At 52.1% G+C, this 13,055-nt stretch overlaps 1 protein-coding gene across 2 annotated transcripts in view; it reads left to right on the plus strand.

The window, feature by feature from the left end:
• APCDD1 (APC down-regulated 1) overlaps positions 1-12,793 on the plus strand; it is a 31,872-nt gene extending 19,079 nt beyond the window's left edge. For both annotated transcript variants that reach the window (XM_079942030.1, XM_079942029.1), the window contains 2 exons: positions 8,773-9,094; positions 10,224-12,793. In XM_079942030.1, coding sequence (XP_079798156.1) covers positions 8,773-9,094; positions 10,224-10,675 — 774 coding nt within the window. In that variant the 3' untranslated portion in view covers positions 10,676-12,793. The remainder of the gene's footprint in view (positions 1-8,772; positions 9,095-10,223) is intronic.
• Positions 12,794-13,055: the final 262 nt, after the last annotated feature.

Below are 13,055 nucleotides of genomic sequence, written 5' to 3' on the forward strand. Positions count from 1 at the left end.
GAGAAGGGATCAGTGGACTTGGCCGCTGGTGCCTTTCCAAAGCCCCAGGTGCTGCCTGCCCGCTGGGCTCCTGCAGACCACCCGCCCCCCGGGAAGGAGGAGGGCTGGGGGTGCATCCGGACAGACCACAGGCCTCGCCAACCCCTCTGAACCCTTCACCTTCCCTAATCGCCGGTCCATAGAGACCTGGCTGAAAATTAGTTTAAATGCTAAATTGAGTTTAAAACGACTAGTCTCAGCCCCTCTGGAAACGGGACACCATGTAAAAATAGAGATTTTAAATCAACTTGATTTTCTAGGCTTTATACAGCTTTGCTGTGAGGTTCAGAGCCCTTCGGCAAAAAAAAATGATGTTTGAAGAGAATCAGGTGAGCTGGGAGGATTCTTTCAGGATGAAGTTGGCTACTCTTCATTAAAAAAAACAGGACCCCCTAAAATAACCCTGAAAGAAGATGCTTTGCTCGAATCGAGTTTAGCATCAGGGCAGCCCTTACCCTCTGCCTGGATTCCTGTGCGGTGGAGGGTTAGCCAGGTGCCCTCTTTCCTTGGCAGAATCAAAAGTAATTAAGAGCAAATGATTGCTGGGGTCATTGGAAACGCCAGGGCCTCAGGATCATACTTGCAAGCAAGCAGAATTGGTCTTTTTCCAAAACCCTGCACTGATGAGGCCACAGGGCCGTAAATCAAAGGGCTTGCCTGCAAACCAGACCGCTCTCCCCAAGCCACGTTTCTGAGAGAGCCTGCCTGGAACGCTGATAGTGGGTGGGGCTGCCCGTCGGAGGCGGAAACACAGCAGAGTGTTTTGGGGTGCCGGACCGCTGGGAGGAAGCAGGGGTACTCGTGTGCTTTCTCTCCTAAGTTCCCTGCAGGCCTCTGGACTGTGAACAGTCATTTGTTTTTGAGGGAGCTTGTCTTTCCTAGCCTCCTCAGAGCATGTGAGAAATACAGATTTATGGGGACATCTGTGACATCTGAGGGACTTTGGACCACGTGGCTGTGGACATCGGAGTTTCCGCCCAGCTCCAGGAGGCAGCTCTGCAGCAGGAAGGGGTCTCTCCTTAGGCATGTGGCTGGTGTGGCTCCCGGCGGGGTGGGTAAGTGGGTGTCACAGGTGCACGAGTAGAAGGATCCAGAAGCTCACGGAGGAATCCCTGTCCCTGCTCTTTCTGTCAGCGCAGGGCAAAGAGAAGAGGGTTTTGCGGAGGTGACGGTAGTCAGAAGAGGTGGTAGAGGACCAGGGCCTTCAAGGAGTCATGACCGAGACAGTGTCAGAAGCCCACCTTATGTTCAATCAGTATGCCCCTTACAGAAAACCGTGACCCTGCCCCCAGCCCGGGCGTTCACTGCCAGGCCGCACGTGCTGCCCACAGGATGAAAAAAGAGCCGGCGATGGGGGTCGGGTGATGGGTTCTGGCCTCCGAAAGGCTTGCTCACGTGGACATTTTATTTGGGTTGAGATATGAAGAGTCACACGATTGCCACACTGCACAGCTACTGGCCTCTGCTGTGAGCGCAGAAACAGTTCATTATTTTTCTGGATTCCTGAGTGCAAGATTTTTATTTAAGGAGTCAGCAGACCAGGAAGTCGTTGTCAGGGACAATGCAAGTGGTAAACATTGCATCCCTTAAAAGTCCAGAAGCTGAGAGGACAGCGTGAACACCTGGGCGGCAGGAAGTCGACCATTGGAGAGTCTGGGTCAAGTCCTGTGTGCGGGGCATTGGCCACTATGGGCAGAGGGCAGGGGAGAAGGGGGCCAAACGTGGGGTCTGCTGCCTTTACAGCCAGTGTGATTATGAAGATGAGTCTCCTTCAACTCTTTAAATACATTTAAATTAATAGGAGGGGAAGAAACAATCAAACAAGTAAAACTTAACAGCATTTTCTTCTGAAACCATTCTTATAGTCATTTGTATTGAAGAACCACCTTCTTATGGTCCTTTTATCGAGCTCTGGGCTCTGTGCAAAGTGTGTATGTACAGGCAAGGTGGAGATGAAATTATCTTTTATGTGATTTACCGGAAAGGCCTTTGGGAGCTCACATCTCAGAGTCTAAACTTCACGGAAATCCCATTTCTAGAAAATGCAGTGCTGCTCCCGGGCACCCACCGATGCTCCTTTTTCCCTCCAGGAAGCGGTGTTCTGTCGGTTCCGCTCGCAGAAGACCTGGCAGCCAAACGCAGGCCCCGAGGAACTGGCCGTGCCTCTCTTACCCTTTTCCATCGTCCTTCCAGCCCGGGCCCCTCTGTGGTGGTTGCATCACAGCTACAGGGTTGCCGTGCAGAGTCCTTGTGAGGCTAAGTCCTTCTGTCCTCAACGCCTGCCACCTGCTCCTGGCAGGCGGTGGCCAGGCTGAGGGGGTCCGAGCGCTGCCGTGTGCATGTGGCATTGGCTGCGCCGGCCTGGCCAGACACACTGCCAGCCTCCGGGTGTGGCCCCAAGGCTGCAGTTACAGAGACCCAACCTGTGTGGCCACGGCCATTTCCCCTACTTTCTTCTGAAAGGGGAATCATCACGGCTCCTTTGGGAGGTCAGAATGAGCCCGAGTCCACAACATCCCAGGATCCCAGCTCTGAAAGGCACCCCAAGAGGCCCCTCCCACAAGACGGGCAGCGCTCACGGTTGTGATGAATGCTGGCTGCTCTGTTCATCTTGTTGCATATCCGAGGACAACTTTCTAACCATCCATCAGCCCGTGAGCCATGAACCTGTATCACACCCGCTGTATTCTCCTAGGTGTCGTGGGACGTAGGAAAACGGGAGGGCGCTGGTCTTGGCCTCAAATACCTACCATGTCACGGAGAGGAGCCGGGAAGGATGTCTGTGTAGAAAGACCTACCGTAGGGCGTCTGCAGTTCAGTCACACACGTGGTGAACGGCACTCGGGAAGACCGCTTTCAGCATCATCCTTGGCCATCCGTGGAGGTTCCTTCCTGAGAAACGTGACCCGGGGGAGCAGAACTCTAGGAAGGGGCATTTCATCATCTATCCCCGTTTCTCCTCCTCAAACAAAACATTTAGCCCAAGAAATGTCTTATGCAGGCTGCTTCTCTAGTTGACTTATTCACGACAAGATCACGTCAAGTAACTTTTTCCATTCTGGGAAGATGCTGGGAAACAAGTGGATCTGTCAGCAAATGCTGACGAACCAGCTCTCCAGAAATAAATGTTGGCGGGGAACAGGGCAAAGCCTAGAGAATCGTATCAGTCATCGGCCAGAGAGGACCTTTTCAAGGGACCAGAGCCCTTGGTAGGGAGACGTGTGTTCCTTGCAGACCCCAGCCTAAGGGGCAGCCTGGGGCCGGAAGGGAGCACTCTGCAAGCCCCACAGCCGAGTTCTGTCCCAGATCCCTCCGAGCCATGTCATTCTCTCTGTGCTTCGGTGGCCTCATCTGTGACGTGTACTGTGGTCTCTTTGGGAGACTGAGAAGCGTAAGAGATGATGTACTTGAACTTCCCCAGCATCAAACGCCCTGTACAGGCAAACCGTGTTATTTAACTGTTCCCAGGGCCAGGCCAGGATCAGGAAGCACAGTGGGAAAAACCCCCTCTGCCTAGGACATTGCTCACTGATAAAATGTGATGTTTTAGAATAAGCTTGATTTCTTTCTTAAGAGATTAATAATGGTATAGGGATTCCCCACCCCCACCCAGGAATGAAAGCTTTTTATAGTTGGTGTAAAGAAGAGCAGCAAGGAACACGTTCTGGTCCCTCGGCTCTAGCCCTCAGCCTCTTGTGCACAGGAACCCTGACGTTAAAATAGCCTATCTGAGATGCAAGGGAGGGAGCGATGTGAAGCCTAACGGGAGAGCCTGGGAAAGACGGCTTCTCAGATGAGACCCATGGATCAGAGCATGGACCCAACAGGGGAACTTCATGAAGCAAATGAGATTTCATGGTACAAATCACTCTTCGTGTTGAAAAACTCTTCCCCTTTCGTCATTGTGAATGGCCGCTGTTTGAGAAAAGCATCTTGGAAAAGAGAAACTTTAGAGCCAGTGTGATATCTAGGCCTTAATTTCTGCTTCTCCGTGGTTGTTCCTGTAGGTCTTTGGGGTTTTATTCACGCCAAAGAGAGTGGTAATTAAGAGCACAAATCAGATTTTTAAAAAATCTGTCCACAAAACAGAAAGGTGTTCCCTTTATCCGACCTTGGCTGAAACTGTCCCCTTGTTGACAGCATCCACAGAGAGGCCAAACCTCCCACACTGATGTATGACATCTTTGGTTCCTTAATGCCAGCCAAAGAGTTGGTTAAAACGGTAACTAGTCAACTCAACAACAGCAAAAAGCAACCCGATTAAAAGATGGATAAAGGACTTGAATAGACATTTCTCCAAAGCAGATGTACAAATAGGCCATAAGCACATGAAAAGATGCTCAGCATTTCTAATCATGAGGGAAATGCAAGTCAAAACTTCAGTGAGGTAGCACATCACACTTATTAGGTTGGCTGTTATCAAAAAAAATAATAATAACAACTGCTGGTGAGGGTGTAGAGAAATTGGAACCGTCGTGCTTTGCTGGTGAGAATGTACAATGGTGCAGCTGCTGTGGAAAACAATATGGCAGGTTCTCAAAAAATATTGAACATAGAATCACCATATAATCTAGCAATTCCACTTCTAGGTATATACCCAAAAGAATTGAAAGCATGTTCTCAAATCGATTGGACACCCATGTTCACGGCAGCATTATTCACAATAGCCAAAAAGTGAAAGCAACCCAGGTGTCCATTGACAGATGAATGCATAAACGAAATGTGGTCCATCCATACAGTGGAAAACTATTCAGCCTTAAAAAGGAGGGAAATTCTGACACATGCTGCAACATGGATGAACCTTGAAGACATTATGTTAAGAGAAATAAGCCAGTTACAAGAAGGACAAATACTATGTGATCCCACTTATATGTGGGCCCTCTAGTAGTCAGATCCATAGACACAGAAAGTAGGATGGTGGTTGTCAAGGGCTACGATGGGGGTGGGATGGAGAGTTGTATTCAATGGGGATCGAGTTGCAGTTGGGGAAGATGAAAAAGTTCTGGAGATGATGGTGGGGGTGGTTGCACGACAGTGTGAATTACTTAGATGGGAAGTTTCATGTTATGTACGTCTGACCACAATGAAGTAAAGTAGCTAGTTCAGGAATTTGGTGAGACCAATACCCAAGGGGCAGCTTCCTCCCACTCCTTCCCTACCGATGGGTGACAAGCTTCCCTGAAACTACCCGGCCTGCCTTTCTCTGCTGCCGACCAGAAACCCTTCAGCCGGGACCATCTCTCGCCTGAAGGACCACAGCCCAGCCAGATCCTCATCTCGGAGCTCAGGACCCGTGCCCTGTCATTCTTAAAGAAAAACACCAAACTCCAGCGTGTCGGGCATGGAACAGCCTGGGCCCCACGTTGGTGCCCCCTCCCCTCCGAGCTGGTTCCTTTTCTGAAGAGCAGTTGATCCCTGGTCGTCCGAGCAGTGGCTCTTGCAAGAACTAAGACCCCTTGTTCCTGCCCCGCCTGCTCAATCTAAGAAGCTTTCTGGGCACTTCCTGAATGATATTGGTATTTGAGAAAACAAATCTTTTCAGGGATTGAGGCTCGTGTCTTCCTGGAATGGTCAGAAATGAAGTGGTCACAACTGATGTTTTTAAATTCCCAAATCACAGATAGCGAACCGAGTGGTGGGGAACAGAAAGAAGGGAATGGAGGCTGGGTCGGCGTGTAGGGACCTGCAGTGCAGATGGGCTGCATAGGATCTGCTCAGTGAGCGAGTGTTGGGCGGGGGGGCAATCAGCAAGCTTCCAGCTGGCGAGCTCCTAGTGGAGTAGCTGAGCCATCACTCCTCGTGGGTGTTTTGGAAGCTGCCTGGCGTATGTTCTCAGAGGTTCCTCTCTCTTTCCAGGGCCGTCTCCTGCACCACTCAGTGTGCTGGCTAACAAGTACCGGCACCAGATTTCCCCCTCCCCCGTCCTGTCTGTGAAATCTCAGAGACTTGAGTCTGAGTACAGGGCTGGTTTCACACAGACCATGTGCAGCTGGGGCACGGGAGCAGGGGCAGCAGGTACAGTTTGATCAAGGTGCTGATCATGATAACGCTTGTTAGCCATTAAGGAAGGGGCTACTTCCTGAGTGTGGGAGTTAATATGATGTCACAGAAATCATATTAACTTTCCATCCCAGACTTTCAGTAAAAACCCCCTTTTGGGGTAAAAAATTGGAACCTTCACTTCCTAGTAGTTTACAAGAAAATACATAGTGGCAAAATTACTGAATTCAGTGATGCTTTTTTTTAACTAAATTTGTGTCTTTTTCACCCTGTTATGCGTTTGAAAGATAGTGGCACACATAGCAGGAGCCGTGCCATTTGTTTGGTCTTCCCACTGAGTGCCACGCGCGCGTGCAACCCCATGCCGAGAAACTTCTCCTCATGGTGGTTCTGGGAGCCCGAGTGGGACCCACCTTAGTCTAATCCTCATTTCTTATGGTATTTAGGCCCAGGGTCCCCAGCTGCGGTCGCTGGCCCGTGGATCTCCTGCCAAGGCCGGAACCATCTCTTTCTGTGCAGTTAAGTGCAGGCCTCGTGGGCTGTGTACACGTGTCCTTCCTGTCTGTTTCCTTGCTGTAGCTTGCAGACGGCTCACTGCTGACCACAGGCTGCAGGGCGCTTTCTCCCGTGTGTCCCAGAGGCCTTGGTAGGAAACTGTAGGTCCACAGACGCATGGGCCCCGGGACAGCGAGGCTTCTGTGCTGCCTGTTTGATCTCATTGTCCGCAGGCCCCGAACAGACCTCCTCTCCCGTAAATAACAACTCCAGGCTCAGCTGATGAGCACAGGGACTGTCAGCGGGCGCTGAGCTGTCCTGGGAGGAGAGTGTGGAAGGGGCGGCTGGGGAACCCTGGCCCCCTGCAATTCTCACCTACTCTCCCAGGCAACCCAGCCTTCAACCAAAGAACCGCTGTAGCCCCGCATGCAGTCAGTGCCGGCGAAAGAAAGGCCTGGAGGTTTGGATTTCTGCCCAGAAAACGAGTGCCTGCCTGCCCGAGTGGCCACCTGTCAGTCCCTGTCTACAGGCCAGGAGCTGCTGGACCAGGAGCTGCTGCACGGTGGGCCCCGGGCAGGGGCAGGGCCAGTGCCGCCCTCCTGCCACAGCGCCGGGCACATTCATGTGGGCCTCTAGTGTGGCTGGTGTCTGGCAGCCCAGGAGGCTTTACAGACCTGCGTGGGAGGGGGAGTAGTGGAGATGCCCACTGGTGGAGATGCCCCATCTGCGGAGGCAGCCCTGGCGCGTGGGCCTCCGGTGACTTGGGTCCAACAGCGGATGGCAGTCTGGGCAAGGAGCTAGCTCCTGTGTCTCCAGACCTGGCTTTTTGTGTGAGCCCCGAGCCCTCCAGGCAAACAGCATCTACGTGGCTGACAGTCTCGGGCCCCCGTACTCTACTCGGAGGAGGTTTTCTAAGTGGCAACCCTAGACAGCCCTTGTGCCAGGTCCATGTTGGTGCTATAAGCAGGCCCGGCCAGAGAGGCGCTCCCGAAAGACGGGGCGGCCACTCTCTTGCACTGATTAGATGGTGTGAAGCTGTAAAGCAGGAAGCATTCAGAGCCCATAAACCATCCAGGCCTCAGGCCAGCAGACGCAGGTAGGGACAGGAGTGCCCACGGCCTCTCCGGGCCTCTGCTCTTGCCTCCTTTGGGGCTGTGTCCTTCATGCCTCCTTCATGGGGACCTCTGCCCTCACTACACAGTGCCCTGTGTCACCCACGGCAACTGGAGTACTGTCCTTTTTTTTCTTTTGTGTCTCATACTTATTTTTAATGGAAGAATCTAGTTGTAAAATACGCGTCACATAAAATTTACCATCTTAGCCATGTTTAGGCGTCAGTTCAGTGACGTCAAGGACATTCACATTGTCATACGATCTTCATCTCCATCTGGCCACGAACTCCCCACCCCAGCCCCTGGTAACTCTATTCTGCTTTCTGTCTCCATGGATTTGATGACTTGAGGTCCCTCCTATAAGTGGGATCGCACAGAATTTGTCCTTCTGTGACTGGCTTATTTCACTCAGAATGATGCCCTCACGGTTCATCCTTGTAACAACATGTGTGTCAGGATTCCTGTCCTTTTGTGAGGCTGAACCATAGTCCAGTGTGTGTCTAGACCACGTTTTGATGATCCATTCAGCCATCGATGTACATTGTGTTGTTTCCGTTTTTAGGTTATTGCAAATCGTGCTGCTGTGAACGTGGGTGAACAAATACCTCTTTGAGACCCTGATTTCAGTGCTTTGGGGTATAAACCAGAAGTGGGGTTGCTGGGTCCTAAGGTGATCCTTTTCCACAGCAGCTGCACCCCTTTACGTTCCTACCAGCAGTGCACGAGAGTTCCAGTTTCTCCACGGCCCCGCCAATGCTGCCATTTTTTGCTCGTTCTGATAGTAGCCATCCTAATTGGGGTGAGGTGATGCCAGCCTTTCTTTTTGAAATCAAGTGTCCGGGACAAATGGTCTGAAAATGTAACAGGATTCTAAAGGGGGTCCAGATCACAGCTGAAATATTTAGGCAAGGCTCTACTGTTAGCCAAACACACTATGTACTTGTGAGCACACGCAGGCACACACACCCGGTCTGTGGCTCCAGTTGCCCCTGGGGTTCCCAGGTTACTGGTGGCGGTGCCTCAGGGGCTGCCGGCGCCTCTGCCGTGAGCCCCGTCGAACGCAGCGCATGCGCACTGCTCTCATGGAGACGTTTTTTTTCCCCCCGTGTTTGTGTTTTGGCTCCAGAACCACGACCACGCCTGCATTGCCTGCCGCATCATCCACCGGTCGGACGAGCACCGGCCACCCCTGCTGCCCCCCAAGGCGGACCTGACGGTGGGCCTGCACGGCGAGTGGGTGAGCCAGCGCTGCGAGGTGCGGCCCGAGGTCCTCTTCCTCACGCGCCACTTCATCTTCCACGACAACAACCACACCTGGGAGGGGCACTACTACCACTACTCCGACCCCGTGTGCAAGCATCCCACCTTCACCATCTACGCCAAGGGTCGCTACAGCCGCGGCGTGCACTCCGCCAGGGTCATGGGCGGCACGGAGTTTGTGTTCAAAGGTAGGGCTCCTGCCCCACACCCCATACCCCGAGGTCACGGCAGCAGTTTGGGGACGTGTTTGTGGAGGCGGAGCCAGGGGCAAAGGGCATCTTCTCTGCTAGGGATGTTGGGGAGTGGACTGCCTGCCCGCATCGTTCTCTGCAGCCTCGGAGCTGGCGTTAGTGACGCCCAGGTGCGCAGAGTGTGCCCGTCGTGCCCTTGAGAAGATGCCACGTGCTTGCAGGCGGGCGGGCGGTATGCCTGGTGATCACCTAAGTAAGGCAGGTAAAGGGTGACATTCTCCAGGCTACAAGGCTGTGAGCAAGGGGTGGTGGGGGCCTTGTGATCGCTATTTCTAGACTTTTTTTTAAGCTTGTGCATCTTTTTAGGAAGGTGTCAACCCTGTCATGGACAAATAAGAGGGTTGGCCTAGATACCCCTCCCAGGATAGCATCCTGTGATTCAGTCCATTTAATATGAAGTATTTCTGCCAACCCAGATAAGCCCTGGGGCATTTTACTGCCCCCCCCCCCCACCTTAGGGAGGGAGATTGGCTCTAGGGACAAAGGGCCTTTGGTAGCTGTCGCCCAGAGAACAGCTCTCTGGGTCTCAGTCCCCTCCAAAGCTCTCACGTGTACGCAGGATATGGGCCCCTGGGAGAGCCTCAGAAGCGTCCTCTACAAGGGCTGGGATTTCCTTTGAGCAGATTGGAGCAGATTTTTTTTGCTTGCAGCCTAATTTATTTTAGTTGCCTGATGTACGGGCCAGTATAGACTGCTCACTAATCTAGGTGTCTGACACCAAAACTATTTAAAAACCTCAAAACCTATTCGTAAAAACAAATGCCAGTTTTCGTTGAATACTGTGTCCATCCCAAAGAGCAGGGTCTTCACGGGAACGGGCTTGGTCAGCTGTAGTCTGGGCTCAGCCTCTACTGCCAGATGGGCTGGACTTTTCCTGGTGGCGCCTTCAGGGTGCTTGGTGTGGCCACCGGTCACATCCAGACATGGAACCTTTTCCATCTGAGGGTCTTTTCTGTGGGCTCCGGTCTGGTGGGTTGGTCTGCAGGGTGGGTTTGAGAGCAGAAGCCTGTGAGGCTTGGTGCCTCCGGCATCCTTGAATCACGGAGCTGTCCTGTGTCCTTGGCAGTGAACCACATGAAGGTCACCCCCATGGACGCAGCCACTGCCTCGCTCCTCAATGTCTTCAACGGGAACGAGTGCGGGGCCGAGGGCTCCTGGCAGGTGGGTGTCCAGCAGGACGTGACCCATACCAATGGCTGTGTGGCACTGGGCATCAAACTACCTCACACGGAATACGAGATCTTCAAGATGGAGCAGGATGCCCGCGGCCGCTACCTGCTCTTCAACGGCCAGAGGCCCAGCGACGGCTCCAGCCCGGACAGACCCGAGAAGAGAGCCACATCCTACCAGATGCCCTTGGTCCAGTGTGCCTCCTCGGCGCCCAGGGCTGAAGACTTCTCTGAGGACTCCGGGCAGCATCAGCACCGGAGCCGGGCACCCGGGAGCGGCCCGTGTCCCCTGCTGCTGGCTGGGCTCGCTGGCCTTTGGACCCTGCAGCCCTGGCACAGCCTTGGATAGAAGCGCTTACAGAGTTTGATTTTTCCAAACCAGGATGCCTTACAATTTACAGATTTTCTTTACAGAAAGAAAAGACACTTCTTCCTCGGATGCACTTGAGCGGCTGAGAACAGTCCTCCTCCCCCGCCTGGCCCCCGCCCGCCTGGCCTGAGTCATGAGCTGTTTGAAGTTTTGGCTTTGAACTGCATCCAGTCGGATCCCAGGCCTGGGCGTCCTCACCATATAATTGCACTTTAAGACCACAGAGAGGTTCAGGCGAGCGTGTTGGCAGCGGGAGCAGGGTAAGCGCTCCATCTTCTTTTCTTCCTCTTCATGATTATTGCATTTCGGGGGGGAACTGAGGAGAAACAAATAGCAGCTTCAGCTTTTCCTGCTGCTTCACTGCGGTTGCTTTCTGCTCCTTTGAGCCTGTTTCACTCTCCGAGTTTTCCAACCTGGAATGCAGTGCAGAGTTGGTTTGGGACTGCGATCCAGACACCTTTGATGAAATAAAGAAGAGCTAGGGGTGCAGGAAAAGACACTGGTGTAACGGAACCACCTTGACAGCTTCATGCAAAAAGAGAGCAAATCCACACTTTCAAATGTTGAAAAGTATCTGTAATTAAAGTTTCAGAGTCATTTAAACGTTGGTTGTTTTAACTTGTTGGGAGATGTTGATGCTGGTCTCTGGGTGGCTGCAGGATGCATGCTGCTCTTACCTGCCCGGGGGACAGGGTGGTGGAGTATGTGTCAGATGGAGGCTGTCCCGCTACAGACGGACAGGAGCAGCAGTGCAGGGAGGGTGACGGTGCGTGATGGTGACCCGAGTGACGCAGTGCCCATTCGGTCTGGCCTCATCTCCGTGGGACCCCATCCCGGCTCACGTCGTGTCTGGAGCTTCACTCTGTCATCTCTGTCACTTCAAAGACCAAGACTCAGAGGCCACGCGTGGGCGCCACGGGCCTGGCTGTGCAGAGAAGGCGGTGGGGGGATCCTAGCCGGCTGCCCCACGAGACCATCCACCCTCCTCACGGGACGGGCCGGCCCGACCCGGCTGTGTCACTGCAGAGGGTCTCAGGGCACCTTCTACAGAGTCTGTGAGGGTGCATGAGTGACATCTGCATGTCACTTTGGATTATTACGAATGGTGCGCTCAGGACGCCAAAGGTGGTTGCCAGGGGAGACCGATGGAGGGAAATGGTGAGTAAACGACAGAAAGCCTGGACATAACTAAAGACCAGTGTGGAAACCACGGTCAAGGTCTAGAGTCACACCTATATTTAAGAGTTACCCTTACGAGATGCTGTGATGTTAAGTTATAAGTGGGGCATGGAGGACCACAGTGCTTTACCTCTAGATGATATTTGACGTTGTGGTTGAGGGGGTTTATTCAAATGAAAGTACTAACTTAATGTCTGCCAAGTTTATAAACAGAGATGTCAAAGATACTCCCACAATACACATTTTACCTGTGGGTCTATTTAATTAATACCAATGCTATCTTTAAAGAATATAATAAAATTATGTAAAAAGCGATGATCACTGCTAGAGAATACTTCAGTGATTTACCATAAAAATGATAGGTTTATAGCCACATGATTCACAGCCACTCACCTGGACTTAGCTATTCACACTGTTTAAACGTACACTGCACCTACGTATACACACACATAGGTACATATACCCAAATATATAGGCATCAGCGTGTATACAGTGTGTGACTATATGTATATGTGTCTTAGGGATGACAGGAAATTCACTTTCTGATCCACTACAGAGAATGACCAGTATAGTTTATTCACAGATTATTGTCAGTTGGATTCATGGCTGTTACTTACCGTCTCACCACATACATCACGTCCTAAAACTAAACCGCCTGTGCAGCCTATGAAGATCGTCATTTTAAGTGGTTTCCCGTCACCTTGAAGAAACATAATGACCAATCTTTAAGGTTTGAGAGCTGGAAATTTTAACTCAAGACCAAGATGCTATCTCTGAGGAAGGAATGGCTGACTCTAGAATATTCCATGACAAGCAGAAAATACTCCATGACAGGCACTCGGGCCCTGGCAAGTCTACCCCTAAGTTAGAAGTGGGTGGTTCCTGTAACTCCGAGATTTGGGGGAGGTAGGGAGTGAATATAGGACAACTCTCCTAGGTGTCGTTGGCCTCTGGGGACTAGACTTCTCATCCCCAGAAGCAGGCCGGTCAGGCACAGGGTCAGAAAGTTGAATCTTGGGCAACAATGCAATTTGGTTGTGATCTAGGCTTCAGACTCTATAAAATCCAGTTGACCCTGGACTCAGGAAGGAGTTTCCTAGGGTCCCAGTGTCTCCTGTACAGAACGAAGGGAGTTTGTTCAGACAGGACAAGCCCAGCCGTCTGTCCTAGAGGAACATCG

Source organism: Stenella coeruleoalba, assembly GCF_951394435.1.
Source record: "Stenella coeruleoalba genome assembly, chromosome: 14".
In the NCBI taxonomy this organism is placed as follows: Eukaryota; Metazoa; Chordata; class Mammalia; order Artiodactyla; family Delphinidae; genus Stenella; species Stenella coeruleoalba.